At 41.1% G+C, this 20,241-nt stretch overlaps 1 protein-coding gene across 12 annotated transcripts in view; it reads right to left on the bottom strand.

Annotated features, from left to right (window-relative positions):
- Positions 1–20,241, bottom strand: part of LOC123993519 (rap guanine nucleotide exchange factor 2-like) — a 157,443-nt gene that overhangs the window by 105,793 nt on the left and 31,409 nt on the right. For all 12 annotated transcript variants that reach the window (XM_046295751.1, XM_046295737.1, XM_046295745.1 and 9 more), the window contains exons 2-3: positions 8,488–8,558; positions 7,890–7,946 (exon numbers count right to left, since the gene is read on the bottom strand). In XM_046295751.1, the coding sequence (XP_046151707.1) occupies positions 7,890–7,946; positions 8,488–8,558 (128 nt within the window). The remainder of the gene's footprint in view (positions 1–7,889; positions 7,947–8,487; positions 8,559–20,241) is intronic.

The raw sequence follows: 20,241 nt of genomic DNA, 5'->3' as shown, positions 1-20,241 counted from the left end.
GAGAAAGACCACTGAAGTGAATTGATGTCAATTATGTGGCGCAGGGAAATTCTCTGTGACAACAGAGTGAACAAATTAAGATATAATACCTCTCTCTATAAGTTCAATGGCCACATGTTTCACTTTGTTATGGGTTTACTCATCTAGTCTCTACCAAATGACGCTATAACAAGGAATAAACTGCTTCATCATTATAATTCTGTCTTTCACTAACTACCGAGCAGATTGCCGTGGCCGCACACCCTGTACATGCTGCAGGTGCTATTAAATTGCTTGTCTTGTCATTGGGTCCCCTTTAAATCTTGTGTGTAATTATAGGTCAGTGTGTTCATCGAGTCCCACCAGCAGAGAGCTCTGAAAGGTAGTCTGGAGGAAATCCATTCGATGGCAAATATGGCACGCCAAAGGTTTGTGTCCCACTCACATCTAGAAGTGGGACGGATGGGGATGAATGCATGGCCAAACAAACAGACAAGTGAACATGCACAAGTATGTTCATACACACACACACACTTATAAAGACAGAGTGAGACATTATACTGAGTGAGAGTTTCTCATCACAAAGTACAAAGCAATGCCCCCCACCCCCCTCTTCCTTCTCTCCACACCTTCACTCTGGAGCTAATAAGGCTGAGTATAGCACACCCTACTGATGCAGTGTGAATCCTGCTTCCCTCCCTCTCCCCATCTCTCTCCTTCACCGTTTTCCCTCCTTTCCCCTGATGCCCTTGTTCCCCCCTATATCGTCCTCATCTCCTCCCTCGCAGTCCAAATGAAAATGTTCAATTATTAAATCGCTGGCACGCAGAGGCGCTCGCTCCCTTGCACATCGCTAAGGAGGAGAGGAGCACAGAACACAAAGTAGTAGGAGACAGGAGAGTCTTATGCGCCATGACAGCTTGACTGAACTGGGTCATGAGCATTTTGGGAGAAACAATAGTCTGAGAAGCGCTCAGCAATGACAAGCCCGAACACCACATCTCATCTTCAGACAGGATGTAAGGTAGGAGAGAAGCTGAGGGTCTCTGGGTGTGTTAGAAGCTGGAGAAGAACTGTTTTTTTTATTAAACATCAATATTCTCATGAGACCCTTTATGAAATGATGATCAAATGATGTTGGAGTGGGGGGACAGAACGAGCCTATTTCCAAAGGGGTGTGTCTGATACACTACAGTATACAGTGCATTCAGAAAGTATTCAGACACCTTCCCTTGAAATGGGTTAGGGTTAAATGGTTGGAACTTCAACACGAGGTGAAGAAATAAACTCATCTTCCTTTAGACCAGAGAGACGGCAAGCTGCAGCTCTTGACCATCGTGGTTCGAATCCTGAATAATCAACACGAAGTATGGGTGAGGAGCGCACCTCTCAGACAATCATTTAGACAGCTGATTAGCTGTCGCGAGTCAAATATCTAGAGAAGTGAATGTAAGTGAGACTATCCTACTACGCTCATCACCGGGAACCGTTGACACGGCTGGCTAGCTATCTTCCAGAGTGAACAACAGTAGAAGATGGGAAAGGGGAGACCCCTTCTGGACAAATCAGAGCCATCCAGCTTGCCGCTCTAAGGACAACAATCTTCCTAATGAGGGATGGTTCCGACCGAAAAAAGGCGCTCGCACGTAAATACATTGATGATTTCTTATTCCAAATGGGCGGTGGTTCGTGTGCAAACCATATGATTGTGATAATATTTCTAAAATGTATTAACGATGTCTTTTTTTCCGCTCTCCCCTCTACATATCGTTGCGTAAAAAGTCACCATATTGTAAAAGTCTGCTGCGGACCTTTGTCTCGTGTATTAAGTGTGTATGTTATCCTGTCATTATTTAAATAATAATCGGAAATAAATAATTCAACCAATTGGTGTAGTACTGAATCATGAGTAAGACTGGGTTTATTGCAGATGCATGAGGTTACAACTGTTCAGAATGATTTTATGATAAGAGGTAATGATGAATAAAATGACTGTTTAGCGATGTAATAGATATATATCTTATAGAATTTAATTTGGGAGACGGTAATTCTTTTTTTTTAAACTCTTCCGTGGTGCCTCAAATTTCTAATGAATTAGTTGTTAGAGGATTCATTTAAAATAGGGTAAAAATTAAACAGTTCGTGGATTAAATAAATAACAGTCAGAATAATGAAAGTAAAGTCACAACAGGGGTATCTTCTGTAGCTTGTCGAGGGGAAAAAAATATTGAATCTATTTTAGAATAAGGCTGTAACATAAAATGTGGAGAAAGTCAAGGGGTCTGAATACTTTCCTTGCAAAACTATTCAGACCCCTTGGATTTCACCACATTTTGTGTTACAAAGTGAGATTCAAATAGATTTGTAATTTTCTATCAACAATTCAAACAAAATAGTCTGTCAATGTGGGAAAAATATATATATTTTTATATAAATAAAATTGTAATCAATAAAATAGTCGTTGCTTAAGTATTCAGCTTCCTAAGTCAATACATGTTAGAAAAACCTTTTGCATCGATTACAGCTGTGAGTCTTCTAGGGTAAGTCTATAAAAGCTTTGCACACCTGGATTGTGCAATACTAGCCCATTATTCTGTAAAAAAAAATTGTCAAGCTCTGTCAAGATGTAGGAGTCATGGCTAAACAGCATTTTTCAAGTCTTGCCACAGTATTTCAAGCAGAATTAAGTCAAACTGTAACTTGGACACTCAGGAACATCCACGGTCATCTTGGTTATTATTATTATTATATTATCTTGGTAAGCATTTCCAGTTGAAATTTGGCTTTGTGTTTTAGGTTATTGTCCTGCTGAATGGTGAATTCTTCTCCCAGTGTTTGGTGTAAAGCAGACTGAAGCAGGTTTGCTCTACCATTTTCCCTGTGCTTCACTCCATTCTGTTTGTTTTTATCCTGAAAAGGTATTTGCTGATGTCAAGCATACTCATACCATGATGCAGCCACTACCATGCTTGAAAATGTAGGCCAAAAAGTGTATTCCTTTGCCATGTTTTTTTGCAGTTACTGCCTTGATGCATACAAGATACATGTTTTGGAATATTTGTATTCTGTATATTTATATTATCGGGGAGTCACGACAATGTTGAACCGTCCTCAGCTCCCCCTTCACAGCCATTTAACTCTGTAGCGGTTTTAAAATCCCCAATTGCCACATGGTGACATCCCTGGGCAGTTTCATTCCGGCCCTGCAGCTCACTTCAGAAGGACAACTATCTTTGAGGTGTCTAGTGGTTGAATAACATAAGTAACTTGACCATGCTTACAGAAATATTTAATGTGATTTGTTATTGTTACACATCTACCAATCACTGCCCCTTTTATGATACTTGAAATTCAATACATGGAGGGACCTTACAGGTGTTTGGGGGACAGAAGGGTCATTTATTTTTGTACATGTAACTTTGTGATTTGTTAAGCCAAATTTGACTCCTTTAGTTACTTAATCTTGCCTGGAAAAAAGGTGGCTGAATACTTTGAATGCAGTGACTATGTTATATTTTTTGTTAATCTTGAAAAAACATGGCCCACCCCAAAATGGCCCACTTTGACAGAGTATTTTGTGTATATTGTTGATAAAAATGACAAGTCCATTTGAATCCCACTTCGTAACACAAAATGTGGAGAAATCCAAGGGGTCTGAATACTTTTGCAAGGCAAAAGTTAGTGGCAGTTGATGGCCTTATTTCTATTACAGCATATTGGATGACTGTCATTCAGATTCCATTCACTAACATCAATAGGTTTAAGCTACTACATGACACTCAAATTTGCCCTATACACATGAGATTGCTAAAACCTAGACTACAAATGAAAGTTTATAACATAGGTGCACAGGTACAGAGACAAATTGGATTAATGAAGGTGAGTGACATACTCAATACCACCTTGCACACTCTTGCCAGCATCTAGCAGATCTAGGGTGTAATCATTAGTCCAAACAGTTGCTAACATTTTTCAACAAAACCAATAGTTTTTTTTTGGACAAATTTAGGTAGGTCCAGCCCCGTTTTGTTCCGTTTGCTTCAATTTAAGAAACGTTTCGCAAAACAGAATTAGCGGAATGAATGCGCACAGTTCATACAATTTTAAATAAATAATATTTGTTCACAACCGTTCAACTAGCATCTCACTGAGTCACTTTTGATTGGATGGACAACATGTCAGTTCACACTGCAAGAGCTCTGATGGGTTGGAGGACGTCCTCTGGAAGTCGTTATAATTACTATAGTAAGTCTTTGGGAGGGGGTGACAACCATGAGCCTCCTATGTTCTGTGTTGAAGTCAATGTACACAGAGGACAGAAAATAGCTGTCCTCTGGCTACACCGGGGTGCTACCCTACAGAGTGCTGTTGAGGCTACTGTATACCTTTATTGCAAAACAGGGTTTAAATCCGTTATTTGGTGACATAAAAAAACGACACTAAATATATTAATGTCTAGTAAATAAATAAAAAATGTAATGTTTCACTATTTTGATCAAATTCACTGCGTAGGATGGTCCTCCCCTTCCTCTTCTGAGGTGCCTCCACTGTTGCAGTGTTTTATATGATGATTTTTAATACAGAATACTGCTAACCCCAATACTGACATGACACACCCCAATTCCAACAGAGACCATCACTCATTGACATCAGCCAGTATAGCCTCAGCTGACACATTGAAGCAACAGTACGGTGTGTTTTCTCCATTAGAGTGACGTTTCTCATTGTAAACAAAAATCTGCGCATTCAGAAGGATGGAAATGCAATGTTCCTTGAGCGTTGTTTGGATGGGACATGTTATTTCTCCCAGTTCTTTTCCCAGATCAGATGACCTTGTTTCCAGAAGCGAGCGGGCACATTCCCGGCTGATTACAGTAGGACCCTATTGGGAGTTGGAGCTGGTGAGGGGAAAACTTTCCATCAGCTGCGTTTGAGTTCTGCACACACACACGGGACGCAAGGCACACACACACACACAATGAGCTTGGTTTGAGCACTACACACACACACCAGGGAAGAGGGAAACCCGGAGATGAGGACTGCTGGAGGGTATAATCAATTCCTGTCAAGTGTAATACTCTTGGTTTATAACCTGATGTACTAAGATGGCAGTGTATCGCCTGTAGCACACACACTATCAACCTCACTTTGGGATTTCAGGTTTGGACAGAATTGGAGTGGATGTAAGATCAGTGTTGCTTAGCCTTGTAACAATTGACTGTCCACCTCCCTACGCACAACGTGCCGTCTACTATTGACTGCATGTTTATGATTGACAGTCCATCACCCTATCCAAAATGTGCTGTCTATGATCGAGTCCCCTTCACCTCCCTATCCAAAATGTGCTGTCCATGCTTTCATCTCAGGAACTGTGTTTACCTTAAGGGCACCACTATAGCTAAAGATTCTTAATCAGATTCTCCACAGGGAGAGACTGCATCTTATTTTCCCACTGTCTGCTCCCAGCTCTTATCCAGGAAGAGAACCAGAGTATGAATGTCTACAAGAGGAATCCCCTACCCTGGGCCAAAATATTCATGCATGCATACATACATACTACACATGACCACCGGCAGACGAGTGCACACACACAGTGGGTAGAAAGAGACTGCTGAAAGTGTTGTCACACTAGCCCTAAGCTACCAGCAGGGTACCAGACACCACCCCCCTCTCATCCCCCCACTGCTACTTTTGGGCAATGGGAGCAACTCTGTGTGTGTGTGTGTGTGTGTGTGTGTGTGTGTGTGTGTGTGTGTGTGTGTGTGTGTGTGTGTGTGTGTGTGTGTGTGTGTGTGTGTGTGTGTGTGTGTGTGTGTGTGTGTGTGTGTGTGTGTGTGTGTGTGTGTGTGTGTGTGTCCTCTGACTATAGGGCGTTCTGGAATTTCATTGCTCTCATCTAAATGAAGCAAGTCCTATAATCAGTTCCCTCTTAAAAGAAACTTAAGGATCAGACCTTTTTAAATTTTCACCTAAAATGGCATACCCAAATCTAACTGCCTGTACCTCAGGACCTGAAGCAAGGACATGCATATTATTGATACCATTTGAAAGGAAACACTTTGACGTTTGTGGAAATGTGAAATTAATGTAGGAGAATATAACATGAAATCTGGTAAAACAAAGATGTTCCATCATCTTTGAAATGCAAGAGAAAAGCCATAATATAACATAGCATTTTAAGCTCAATTTAGATTTTGGCCTCTAGATGGCAGCAGTGTGTGTGTGCCAAGTTTTAGATCCAGTCAAGCGTTGCAATACTGCATAGTATTTTTATCAAGTCTGCCCTTTATGTGCTGATTTGTCAATTGATACATTTTCAACCTCATACCTATTGGTAACATACAAAAATGATATGGTAATACAACATTTAAGTTAACACACACACACACTCACAGGAATGTAATATATGATGGATCCTTAGTTTATACACAAACTTTCACACATCTAGATGGCTGGGCGGGGTGGGTGTGGAGCAAGAGGCAGCAGGGGTTCAAACTGTAGAACCCAGAATATAAAAATAAATTTTACCAAACAAAACTATGCTACATTTTATCTCTAGGACCCTCAGGATGACATATCAGAGCAAGATTACTGAATAAAAGTATATTATTTACCTTCACAGGTGAATGTATCAAATCAGTTGCCGTGATAAATGTTTTTTTTTGTTGTACACTCTCAAACAATAGCATGGTATTTTTTTCACTGTAATAGCTGCTGTAAATTGGACAATACAGTTAGATTAACAATAATTAAACATTTCTGCCCATATAAGACATGTCTAGGTCCTGGAAACTTTGCTGTTTATTACAACGTCATTCTAGTCACATTAGTGCAAATTAGCATCAACCGTCCCAATATTGGGACACCGATCTCGTAGAGGTCAATCAGATGAACCTCAGTCTCCTGCACCTATACGTGCGTGTGCAAAAGGTTTTCTATAAAAGGTCATTATTTCTCATCAGATATGGACGACAACAGCAAAACCTCTTGTCAAGTGTGTGCGTCTTCCAGTCAGAGTGTGTGTGTGTGTGTGTGTGTGTGTGTGTGTGTGTGTGTGTGTGTGTGTGTGTGTGTGTGTGTGTGTGTGTGTGTGTGTGTGTGTGTGTGTGTGTGTGTGTGTGTGTGTGTGTGTGTGTGTGTGTGTGTGTATATATATCCAGTAGGGTCTTAGGCTCTTAGCATCATAACAGGATGTCTTGGGGCAGAACAATAGAGTGGACGGTGCCAACGGGAGAACTAAAACTACGCAGCCGCAGCCAGGAGAACTAAAACTACGCAGCCGGGAGAACTAAAACTACGCAGCCGGGAGAACTAAAACTACGCAGCCGGGAGAACTAAAACTACGCAGCCGGGAGAACTAAAACTACGCAGCCGGGAGAACTAAAACTACACAGCCGGGAGAACTAAAACTACACAGCCGGGAGAACTAAAACTACACAGTTGTGCTCCAAGCGGTTTCAACCCTCTCAAGACACACCACTATCTTTTTATCTGTCTCAATTGGAAGACAACACACAGAGGCTTACCTCAAATGGCCTAGCTCGCCAGGAACTAACCATCAAGACAAGGTTCTGGTAGCCATTAAAGCTTGCGTTTTGTTATCAACCACAACTCAATGACTTGTCAAGTAGGCCAAATTGAAATTGTTCCGGACAAACTTGCAGGTCTCTCTGCTTCAGTGGTTTAGATTCACGCCTAGGCAGCACAGAGGGTTTCTGGTGACCGTGCTGATGCACACAGGCATTTGTTTTCGAAATCATTCATTTCACTGCACGTCATTAACGGGGCATAATCGCAGCTTGTCAATAAGTTGAACTCTGACCATGTCTTGTGTAAAGGCTTCCAGCAGAGAATATCTAGATATGATTTATTAAGAATGTGTACCTACATACACGCACAAGGGTACTTACTAATAGAGCACTTCATTGGCTTCGTGTCTTTCATAGCGCACTGTCTCACACATTATCCTGTAGGAGTGGGGCGAGAGGGGGAGGAGAGGGGTGGGGCGAGAGGAGTGGGGCGAGAGGGGGGGGGGGAGAAGAGAGAAAACAACAGTGACAGCAAAGTTAACAAATACAATCGAACAGATGGATGGTTGAGTTCACTAAAGTTTAGTTTATAGAGTTTGTAGAAGCTCTCAACTGAGAGTTTACCTTTTTAAGGGAAGGAAATGTCAGTATTTTAAAAGTAACTCATGTGCCTTGGCATTTGTGAAACTTTATTTTAGTAACCAGCGATATCAAAAAACACAAACTCCAAAAAACAGCCCAGAGCATGTCATGCATATTATTGTTGCTCAAGGATTCAAAACAAGCAGGAGAAAAACAAGTCTGAGAACTAGCTACCACAGAGGAAAACAACATTCCTTTAAGGTGTTACCATCTAATAATACTTTTAGTCTCATCAGGGTATTGTGCAACTGCTAATCACAGACCATCCATGTAATTAACGAGTATAAATTCATGTGTAATTCATTTGATCAATCTGAATCAATGTGGGAGCTCTCACCTCAGCTGGTGTTCTCGGAGGTTAGACAGGGCCTCCATTCCATGCAGATAGGAGTAGACTATCTCCAGGTCCTGTGTGAAATAGAGGAGATGTGTCAGTTTATTAGCATTACGATTTTACCGGGTGCAGGGTGTTGGAATATCATGGGGAAAAGGTCAGCGTGTTAACAGTAGACAGACATGAAGAGTCAGCAGTTCTAAGAACCAAACAACCTTTCTAAAATGACCAGTGCTGTCCCTAATACATACAGTACCAGTCAAAGTTTGGACACACCTACTCATTCAAGGGTTTTTCTTTATTTTTACCATTTTCTACATTGTAGAATAGTGAAGACACCAAAACTATGACAACACAGAATCATGTAGTAACCAAAAAAAGTGTTTAACTAATAAAAATATATTTTAGATTCTTCAAAGTAGCCACCCTTTGCCTTGATGACCGCTTTGCCCGCTCTTGGCATTCTCTCAACCAGCTTCACCTGGAATGTTTTTCCAACAGTCTTGAAGGAGTTCCCACATATGCTTAGCACTTGTTGGCTGCTTTTAATTCACTCTGCGATCCAACTCAACCCAAACCATTTCAAATGGGTTAAGGTTGGGTGATTGTGGAGGCCACGTCATCGGAAGCAGCACTATCACTCGCCTTGGTCAAATAGGCCTTACAGTCTGGAGATGTGTTGGGTCATTTTCCTGTTGAAAAACAAAATGATAGTCCCACTAAGCGCAAACCAGGTCGGATGGCATATCGCTGCAGAATGCTTTAGTAGCCATGCTGTTTGTGTTTCTTGAATTCTAAATAAGTCACAGAGTATCTTCAGCAAGCACCATCACACCTCCTCCTCCATGGGAAGCACACATGCGGAGATCATCCGTTCACCTACTCTGTGTCTCACAAAGACACAGTAGATGTTGAGATGTGTCTGTTGCTAGAACTCTGAAGCATTTATTTGGGATGCAATTTCTGAGGCTGGTAACTAATGAACTTATCCCCTGCAGGAGAGTTAACTCTGGACCTTCCTTACCTGTGGCGGTACTCATGAGAGCCAGTTGTATCATAGCGCTTGATGGTTTTTGCAACTGCACTTCAAGAAATGTTCAAAGTTCTTGAAATTTTCCAGATTGACACCTTCATGTCTTAAAGTAATGGACTGGTGTTTCTCTTTACTTATTTGAGCTGTTCTTGCCAAAATATGGAATTGGTCTTTTACCAAATAGGGCTATCTTCTGTATACCAACCTTGCCTTGTTACAACAGAACTGATTGGCTCAAACACATTAAGGAAAGAAATGCCACAAATTAACCTTTAACAAGGCACACCTGTTAATTGAAGTGCATTCCAGGTGATGACCTCATGAAGCTGGTTGAGAGAATGCCAAGAGTGTGTAAAGCTGTCAAGGCAACGGGTGGCTACTTTCAAGAATCTAATATACATACATATATGATTTGTTTAACAATTTTTTGGTTACTACATAATTCCATGTATTCATTTTTAGTTTTGACATCTTCACTATTATTCTACAATGTAGAAAATAGTAAAAATAAAGAAAAAACCTGACAGACTCCTCTGCCATTCAAGGCAACATACTTAGAGGCCCAAAGAAAATGCCTGCACAAAGCACCTAATCTAAGAAAGATACATTTTAGAGACCAAAAAGGAAACAGGACGGGTGGTGCTTCCTTTCATTTGTCTCAACTTTGTCAGCTGACACCAAGCTCTGGGCTCTGAAACCGTCTGACACCAAGGGGAATGAATAGAGAGGTCAACCGGTTTGAAGCACCTCAGGTTAGAGATCAAAGATTGAGAAAGGGGGGCTGGTGTTAGGTTAAAAATGACCTGCGGGTCGTACCAAAGTGTGAGTTACTACAAACAAGACCATAGATCAAATCAGTTGAGAAGATCAAAGCTGAAATGTGATCTTTTGCAAGTTATTATTTGAACAATCACACACGAGTTTATAACGTATGCCCATTGAACAGACTAGGTCTATAGGCTATTATGCAAAGTTAGGATATCCAAGATGGGGCCTATGTCCCATCAACATTCATGCGATACAAAACACTGTTCAGACCGTTGGCTTAATTAGAACTAAAAACAATTAACTAGGTTGGCCTTCAAAGCTCCATAGACTGGGTTACCTCGACCCATGTTACATCATGCAGAGATATCCCCAGCCTAATAGACTGGGTTACCTCGACCCATGTTACATCATGCAGAGATATCCCCAGCCTAATAGACTGGGTTACCTCGACCCATGTTACATCATGCAGAGATATCCCCAGCCGAATTCTAGCAATATGTTCTGTTCTGACGTCGCTCACTGATTTGTATACTGTGTGGGCCTGATAATTCTGCTTGGAGACTGGCTAGGTTCTGGCACCATCTACTGTACAAGTACAGGACAGGCCAATTTATTTGGGATTTAACATAAAATGGCACAGTACATTGAAACAAATTATCCAGCAAGCTGATATGAATAGAAATTGATAACACCAAAATAAGACATATTGACATTCGTGTAGTTGTGACTAGATGTAGGTCTAGTAAAATATGAAAATATGACTACAAAAGGTGCTATACAATGATTTTAAGCAAGACAAATACTGCCAATGCCATTTTTGGGTGGGATAATCTGGACTCATTATGCCTCAATGTTGCTTACATAGAATGAACCGTGAACATGCGGATTCACACGGGACAACAAGACCCTGTTGAAAGCTTAGTTGACATTTTTCAGTCTTCCCTAAAGTTGACTTAATCACAGATTTGAGAGGTTGGTAGGTGAACACACTAAGGTGGAAAACTTGCTTTGACTTATCCAATCACCGACAGTTACAGGCTATAACCTAAAGGAAGGGTTGTAAAGAAGATTCCAAACACCAGCGCACAAGTCTAATTTCCCATTGCCATACATGGAAGCAGACCTTACCAAGAATGACCACTAGGTGGCATGCTACTGCAGTGTTTTCCCATAGGCCTACTATAGCACAGTGTGGGTAAAGAGCGTCACTCTTACGCCACTCAGGAGCTCCAGTGAGAGAGACAAATATGCAGACCCATCAATTGTGGCTTTGGTCTTAAATATTTCAGATTGACTCTTGAGATTAGCTCCATGGAAAGAATGCGAGGGACACCATTTTTCCACTGCCTCTCACTACCATGCTACCATTAATTTTCCGGTTTTGTGTTTTTGGATTGGATAACGTTTGAGATGTTGGGGCCAACCGCAAAACACTGGGGGGGGGGGGTTCCAAGTTCATCTGGTATTGCGTATTGACGGCAATGACTGTATAGACTCAAGGTAGGGGAGTGGGATAAGAGTCAAGCAATGTCAAGTTTGAGAAGTGTGTGAGAGAGACAGCGAAAGAGAAATAAAGCAAGCATTTGATGAGGGTCCTTAATAACAGCACATTTTTTAAATACCAGATGTTAGTCTTTATGGGGTCTGGGACATTTTTCTCTGTTTACCATCCAATTCCTGCTTATTTCCTTAGGTCAGGGGGATCTAATGGTTCACTACACCTCTGGATCTGAGTCAGACAGTAGCAGTGTACCATACAGTAGGCAAACTATCAGAGGTATTTCCTCCCAGGACATTAGGGCATTAGCCAACAATGATAGCCTTGTGTTCTTTGTTTTGGGGGCCAATATGACCAAGGCTGCCTCTCCAGTCTCCATTATCTATGGTTTGTTGTGTAACTCCATCGGCAGTAGGGTACAGAACAGGGCTCTGGGCCAACGTGTCGATAGACATGACAATCAGTTGAGCAGAGAGTTCCAGGAGGAAATGAATGTTTAGCTAAAACCATACACGTTCACTGAGATCCTGGATTCAAGTTAAGAGGAGGCCTATAACAGGATCATTTACATTCAAGTTTTGATGGGAAGCTTACAACATGACGGTGAAGAATTTACAACATTGGCATAAAACATTTTAGAGCTTCCAGTCAGCAATCGTCCCACTTGACCTCAAATCGCTCCCTTTCACTTTCAATAAAATGGGAAGGACACAAACAACAAAGCCTCATTTGAATTCTAAAACGGCAGCCACACCTCATCTCAAATCCACTGATGTGTCTGTCTGCAAACAAGATAGGGAGCTTTAATTGTCCGCTCCTTTCAATGGTCTGAATGAGTATTTGGTACATTCATTTGGGTCAGTGTGAATGCAAACCACCCTGCATCTTATCACACTGACACTGTAGGTGAGTCATCAAAAGGTGGGGTCACAACCTTAAAGACCTATGGGGAAGGTAAAGTCCTGTGCGGAAGGTAAACTTGCACTTACAAAGAGGACAGCAGGTGGTCTAGTGGTTAATGTTGGGCCAGTAACCGAAAGGTCTCTAGTTCCCCAAGCAGACAAGGTGAAAAATCTGTCAATGTGCAAGGCACTTACCCCTAATCGCTCCAGGATCACCACTGATAATACAAGCACCCACCAAATTATGATTTATTACTATTTTAAATCTCATTGTCTTACCTAAGAGACGTCCAATGCTGTAACATATGAGCCTATATATTATAATGATACAATATCTGAGATTGCTGTGAGAATTTTAAAATGTGGGATAGGCCATTGTGGTTAATGTGGCTTTTGGTTTCCACAGGATATTAAAATGATATGGCCAATAACATGTCATAAAACTCACCATGGGATGAGTGTAATGAGCGCTTCATTGGGTGCATTGACCTTACAAAGGGAAGCTACATAATACCCACTCCTGTCATTGGTTAAGACGGTGTTACCATCATAATCTCCATCACTCAGTCAACAGTAGCATTCAGTCAACAGTAGCAGTCTCCAATACATCGTAAAATAGAGATTTTAAACAGCTGATAGTCAAATGGGATTCATCAATTTAGCAGACCAGTCATCAATCACCTTGAAGGAAAGAACAAAGGATGTATTTTAAAAGTATTCCTTAAAAGTATATCAGGAGACTCAACTACTGGGCATGCATGACAGAGATACACCAACAGTAAGGCCACGTGTGGGAAAGCATGGGTCTGTCACTGATGAGTTGTTGAGTTGTTGCCAACATCAAGTTCTGTGAGCCACATCCTGTTGGCATGCCTTGTGTAACTAGTCTGGTTCTCTACTCCATCAAAACAATGTGTCATCGACCAGTTAGCTCAGCTATTAGCTCGTCTCCGCCTTAAGATGCCGGTGTCCCCGATCCCTGGCAGGCAGGCACGTCAAGAACGTGGATTTTTAATCTGGGACGCTTTGCACAGAGATTGTGCTTCTGTTGAGGTGAAAAGCTGTGAAAAGCATAAATTAATCTTCTGCGACTCAGAGCCGTGCTAGATTTGCAACAGATCGCTAACTTGTCACCGGCTGAGAGTGATGATTTCGCCATATCTTCAGAGGGCAATGAGACGTGGCAACAAGTTCATAGCTCAACCTAGCGATCAGTGATGCGGTGGAACAAAAAAAAAGAAGAGAAAAACAGCCCCATTATCAGTATGATTGCCGCCATTTTGATTTCCGACCTTAACCAGGTTAGGCCTCTAATCTGATCATCCATCCCACCAAGCAGAGTCCCAGTGTCAATGGATCCCCTTACCATGACAGTAGAGGTGGCCATCTTGTGTGTCAAATCAGGGGTGAAGACTACATTCCTCAGATGACAGTGCCGAGACAAATAACACACAACGCCTATGCTATGCCCTCCAACGCTCCCTAACCTATGGAGGGTATGACATGTCGGGAGGAAGAGGCATCTGGGTCGTCCATTAGTTAGAGAAGGTCTTGTGCCTGGATACATTCTGGTGCTAGCCAGAGACCGCTCACTGTTAAGTCTTACGGTAAGACTCCGGAATAGCTAATCAAATGGCTACCCAGACTATTTGCATTGGCCCCCTCCCCTTCTACTAGTGTGTGAAAAGCTTGTGAAGACTTACAGAAAACATTTGACCTCTGTTATATACCCTTTGTTGGCAATGACAAAGTATTGAGATAAACTTTTGTTATTGACCAAATACTTATTTTTCACCATAATTTGCAAATAAATTCAGGATTTTTTTTTATAATTTTGTCTGTCATAGTTGAAGTGTACCTATGATGAAAATTACAGGCCTCATCTTTTTAAGTGGGAGAACTTGCACAATTGGTGGATGACTAAATACTTTTTTGCCTCACTGTATATGAATGCCATTGGGCTGAAACACATAATTAAAATTGAGTCTTTAATGTAATGTAATCAGTATTTAGTAGAGGTCGGCCGATTATGATTTTTCAGCGCCGATAGATTATTGGAGGACCAAAAAAGCCGATACCGATTAATCGGCCGATTTGATTTATTTATTTGTAATAATGACAATTACAACAATACTGAATGAACACTTATTTTAACTTAACATAATAGTTCAATAAAATCAATTTACCCTCAAATAAATAATGAAACATGTTCAATTTAGTTTAAATAATGCAAAAACAAAGTGTTGGAGAAAGTAAAAGTGCAATATGTGCCATGTAAGAAAGCTAACGTTTAAGTTCCTTGCTCAGAACATGAGAACATATGGAAGCTGGTGGTTATTTTTAACATGAGTCTTCAATATTCCCAGGTAGGAAGTTTTAGGTTGACGTTATAGGAACTATAGGACTATTTCTCTCTATACCATTTGTATTTCATTAACCTTCGACTATTGGATGTTCTTATAGGCACTTTAGTACTGCCAGTGTAACAGTATAGCTTCCGTCCCTCTCCTCGCTCCTCCCTGGGCTCGAACCAGGAACACATCAACAACAGCCACCTTCGAAGCAGCGTTACCCATGCAGAGCAAGGGGGGGGGGGGGAAACACAGGCTCAGAGCGAGTGACGTTTGAAACGCTATTAGCGCATGCTAACTAGCCAGCCATTTCACATTGGTTACAGCAGCCTCATCATCTCGGGAGTTGATAGGCTTGAAGTCATAAACAGCACAATGCTTGCCGCACAACAAATTACAAAACGCAAAACGCACGAAAGTGCTGTTTGAATGAATGTTTACATGCCTGCTTCTGCCTTCCACCGCTCAGTCAGATACTTAGATACTTGTATGCTCAGTCAGATTATATGCAACGCAGGACACGCTAGATATATAGAAATATCATCAACCATGTGTAGTTAACTAGTGATTATGATTGATTGATTTTTATAAGTTTAATGCTAGCTTACCTTGGCTTACTGCATTTGCATAACAGGCAGTCTCCTTGTGGAGTGCACAAGTACTAGTTAACTGTAAGGTTGCAAGCCTGGATCCCCCGAGCTGACAAGGTGAAAATCTGTCATTCTGCCCCCGAACGAGGCAGTTAACCCACCGTTCCTAGGGCATCATTGAAAATAAGAATGTGTTCTTAACTGACTTGCCTAGTTAAATAAAGATTTTAAATATTAAATAAATAAAAATAGTCAAAATCGGTGCCCAAAAATACAGATTTCTGATTGTTATGAAAACTTAAAAGTCGTCCGTTCTGATTAATCGGTCAATCTCAAGTAATAATATAATAATATATGCCATTTAGCAGACGCTTTTATCCAAAGCGACTTACAGTCATGTGTGCATACATTCTACGTATGGGTGGTCCCAGGAATCGAACCCACTACCCTGGTGTTACAAGCGCCATGCTCTACCAACTGAGCTACAGAAGTATTTAGTAAAGCAGCTGACTGGAAGGAGGGTAATGAGTGTATAGAGAGGCAGAGGACAGAGACAGACAGTGGTGAAGGTCACCAGATCAGTGTTGTCTACTGTCAAGTATGTGAAAATGGCACATAGTAGGTTTATACTGTCAGTTCAGCACAAACACTTCCCTGCCCCCATCGGTGTCAGTGTGCCAAGCAGGACTCATGAGGCCCCCAGCCCATTCAAAATAGCAAGGACAACAGTTTATCCAAAATGTTGTAGGAGACACGTACACCTCAGGCAGGCAGGCGGGTGCACAATTCTTGTGCAAATTGTGTGTCCTTGTGGAAGTAACATCAATAATATGTGCAGTGGTATGTTCATGTGTGTATTCCTGTGAGTGAGAGGACATTGACTGCTATCCTTGAATATCTATTGACAAAGAGTGTGGGGCCTGAGGGATATTTTTATCAATTGCCCAGTGCAACCAGACAGCAGGTGGAACCTTTATGTAGGAGGGCAAGGTCACAGAGTAGCTGGGCGCAACACAGTATCAGTGGGTGTCCTGACTCCTGACAAAGAGAAGGCCAGCGATCTCGTTTTCAAAACTCCATGTGCACTACACTATGGTAGGAATGTTGGTGTGGGGCAACACTTGTTTCCCCCTGGTGCTACCTTGAAATGATTAGCTAAGGCTGGCACCAACACACATTACACAAAGCTAAGTAGCTAGTAGCAGCATTAGTATTGCTGTGCTAGCGACCTCCAACAAGCTAAGACAACACAGCACACAAACATACCGGAAATTGGAAGAAAAACAATGTGGTGCAATGGAAAAAGAAATCAATTGCAAATGCGAATCGATAATTTCAAGCAAACCCAATCTCTAGCAGTGCTTCACACCCTGTTTGTGTGAATGGTGTGTGTGTGTGTGTGTGTGTGCGTGCGTGCGGGGGGGGATGTGGTGGATTTCAGTAACAGGAATCTAGGAGCCATGTGAATGAGCTTAGCGCCCTCCACTTGAGCTGCCAGGATAAAGACTAAGAACAACAGCACAGTGAGATTCCTTAAGCATGCAAATAGGATGCATGCTAGGCTAAAATGAGCAGTTGGTGTTATGCACTCTTTGGACTACCATATTTCTTAAAATCAGAATTGTCTACCCTGTGTTCTAAATTGCAACTTACAAGTAGGAATCTTCAATGTATTAATTTATAAGATGACAATACATGGGATCAATAGGGTGTACAGGCCTCTACTTAAATGTTTAAATTTTTCACACCTTTATTTAACTTCTTGGTGACAGGGGGGCAGTATTGAGTACCTTGGATGAATAAGGTGCCCAGAGTAAACTGCCTGCTACTCTGTCCCAGATGCTAATATAGGCATATTATTAGTAGTATGTGATAGAAAACACTCTGAAGTTTCTAAAAAGTTTTGAATGATGTCTGTGAGTATAACAGAACTCATAACAAATCCAACCAGGAAGTGGGAAATCTGAGGTTTGTAGTTTCATTTAAGTGATTGGTATCCAATATGCTGTGTCTATGGGGCCAAATTCCCAAGGTTTCCAGCAGATGTCAACAGTCTTTAGAACGTTGTTTGAGACTTCTATTGTGGAAGGGGGTCGGAATAAGAGCTGTTTCAACAAGTGGATTAGGCTGAGTCCAATCAGTTGTTTACTGCGCGGTCACGCGGGAGCGCCGTTCCTTCTTTTTCCTCTGTAATGAATACGCTATTGTCCGGTTGGAATATTATTGAAGATTTATTATTATAAAAAGACCCTAAGGATTGATTGTAAACATCGTTTGACATGTTTCTACAAACTGTAATGGAACTATTTTGACTGTCTGGATTTTGCGCTCGCGCATTGTGCCTTTGGAATAGTGAATTAAACGCGAACAAAACGAAAATTTATTGTGGAAGTGGGAGACCTGGAAGTGCATTCCGACGAAGATCAGCAAAGGTAAGTGAAGATTTCTAATGCTATTTATGGCTTTTGTTGACTCCACAACGTGGCAGGTAACGGTATGGCTTGCTTTTGTGGCTAAATGCTGTTCTCAGATTAATGAATATTGTGCTTTTGCCGTAACGCTTTTTTGAAATGTGACTCAGCAGTTGCATTAAGAACAAGTATCTTTCAAAGTTTATGATGAGTATTTCTGTTATTTGATGTGGCTCTCTGCAATTTCTCTGGATGTTTTGGAGGCATTTCTTACATTGGATATAAATATGAACTTGATCGAACAAAATATACATCTATTGTGTAACATTGAGTCCTGGGAGTGTCACCTGATGAAGATCGTCAAAGGTTAGTAATTCATTTTATCTATATTTCTGCTTTTTGTGACACCTCTCTTTGGTTGGAAAATGTCTGAATGCTTTCTGTGACTAGTTGCTGACCTTTTAGCCGAAAAGCCTTTTAAAAATCTGATAGTGGTTGGATTAACAAGAAGTGTATCTTTAAAAGTGTAAAATAATAATAAATATATATATATATATATATATATATATATATATATATATACACACATTTTTTTTAATTAAGTACTAAAAATAGACATTTGGTAGCACTGACACTCCGGACCTTATGAATATGCATATTGACTGTAGGGCGGTTCGGTGAGCACGGCTGTTGAAGCAGGAGGCTTCAGGCCACGTCACGTGCGGAGGTCCTTATTAGTCATTATTGTTGGTTATGAGCAGGGTGAGGGGGTGCTGCGTCAAAGGATTAAAACTATGAAATAGTCCCCTCACTGTGCTTCGTTACAGATCGTTATTTCCAAACCCAAGTGAGTGAACAATAAATGTTTCTAAGGCTACCTTATAACCTACAGTATTCCAGCTACAGTAGTAATACCTGGCTGTAGTCAATAATAGCTAAATGAGACTGAACTCGTTTATCACAAGCTTAAACATGAGCTCATAACAAGATAGCAATAAGCTGCTGGCTTGAAACGTGTCTGAGGTAAAGTAACCAGAGGAGCTTCAGTTATCAACATGGCTAATCACTTGTTAATGTGTAAGAATCTGATAAAATGGCTTCACTGTTAACCTGTCAGACCCTCGGGTAGGCAACTAGGGGATGAGGCCGGACTTCTGTCTGTGCTGGTATAAACTTTCTGTAGAATCACTCATTTGGCTCCATGTGGGGAAATTGGCACATTACATAAACATTCTATTGGGGTTAGTTGCATATTTGCAAAGGTTGTCGTCAGCATAGAGGAATATTCTGCATAAGTAGGCTAGTTATTTTTGGAAGAACTATTACTGAATTATTCTTATTGAAAACAGTCAAGACAATTCCATGTACAATATCATAAGGTACTGACAAAACTCATAAAATGTGCAATTATTTTCTTGTTCAGGAAGCTAAATTCAGCCACTGTTATTGTAGTGTTTTCTTCTCCACAAACTACAACCCCCTGGCAAAAACCAAGCAACTGATATCTTCTGAATTATTGATGTGGTAAATAGATGTATGCATAATTCATGAGGATGTTTACCTTTCCTCAGAGAGGTAATCAAGATGGCAGCGACAATCTTGTTTGTGAGCAAACTTTTAACAATGTTATTTTGGGGGATTGTGGGGAAACGGCAATGTCATGCCTAAGACTATGTATAGATAACGGAATTATGGGGACAGGGAGTGTGGGGGGTGGGGGCTGGTAAGAATGTTGGGGGGTGTTTGGGGGAAAATTAAATCCTGAAGGAAATAAATAACTTCTGAAACAGCTTTTCATTGGGATAAGAAAGATGGCGCAAGCAAGTTGGTATAATACCAGCGAAAAGTGTATCCATGTTGAGTAATGCAACATGTGGACGAGGCGCTGAATATCAGATTATGCATTGTGAGGACACGACATTGTAACCCTGCTATGCCTCTGGGTGCAAAAGAACCAAACGGTCTACGCTAAATGAGCATTCATTTGCCCGCAGGCCTTCAGTCTGGTGTTATTTTAACGTTATCCACACAACATTAATCAAGCATCATCGATACAGGATCTCAACAGTCATCTAATTAGCACTGCATTTTATGCTTTGAGCAGGGTGTGAGTTGTGAGTAACTATAGATCACAATAATGCACGCATGGTTAGACATGGCAATACATCAAAGTTAGCCATGAATTTGCCAATCAAAACATTGAA

Source organism: Oncorhynchus gorbuscha, linkage group LG13 (assembly GCF_021184085.1).
Source record: "Oncorhynchus gorbuscha isolate QuinsamMale2020 ecotype Even-year linkage group LG13, OgorEven_v1.0, whole genome shotgun sequence".
Classification (NCBI taxonomy): domain Eukaryota; kingdom Metazoa; phylum Chordata; class Actinopteri; order Salmoniformes; family Salmonidae; genus Oncorhynchus; species Oncorhynchus gorbuscha.
Note: the sequence above shows the minus strand (reverse complement) of the source record. Positions and strands in the feature narration are given on the sequence as shown.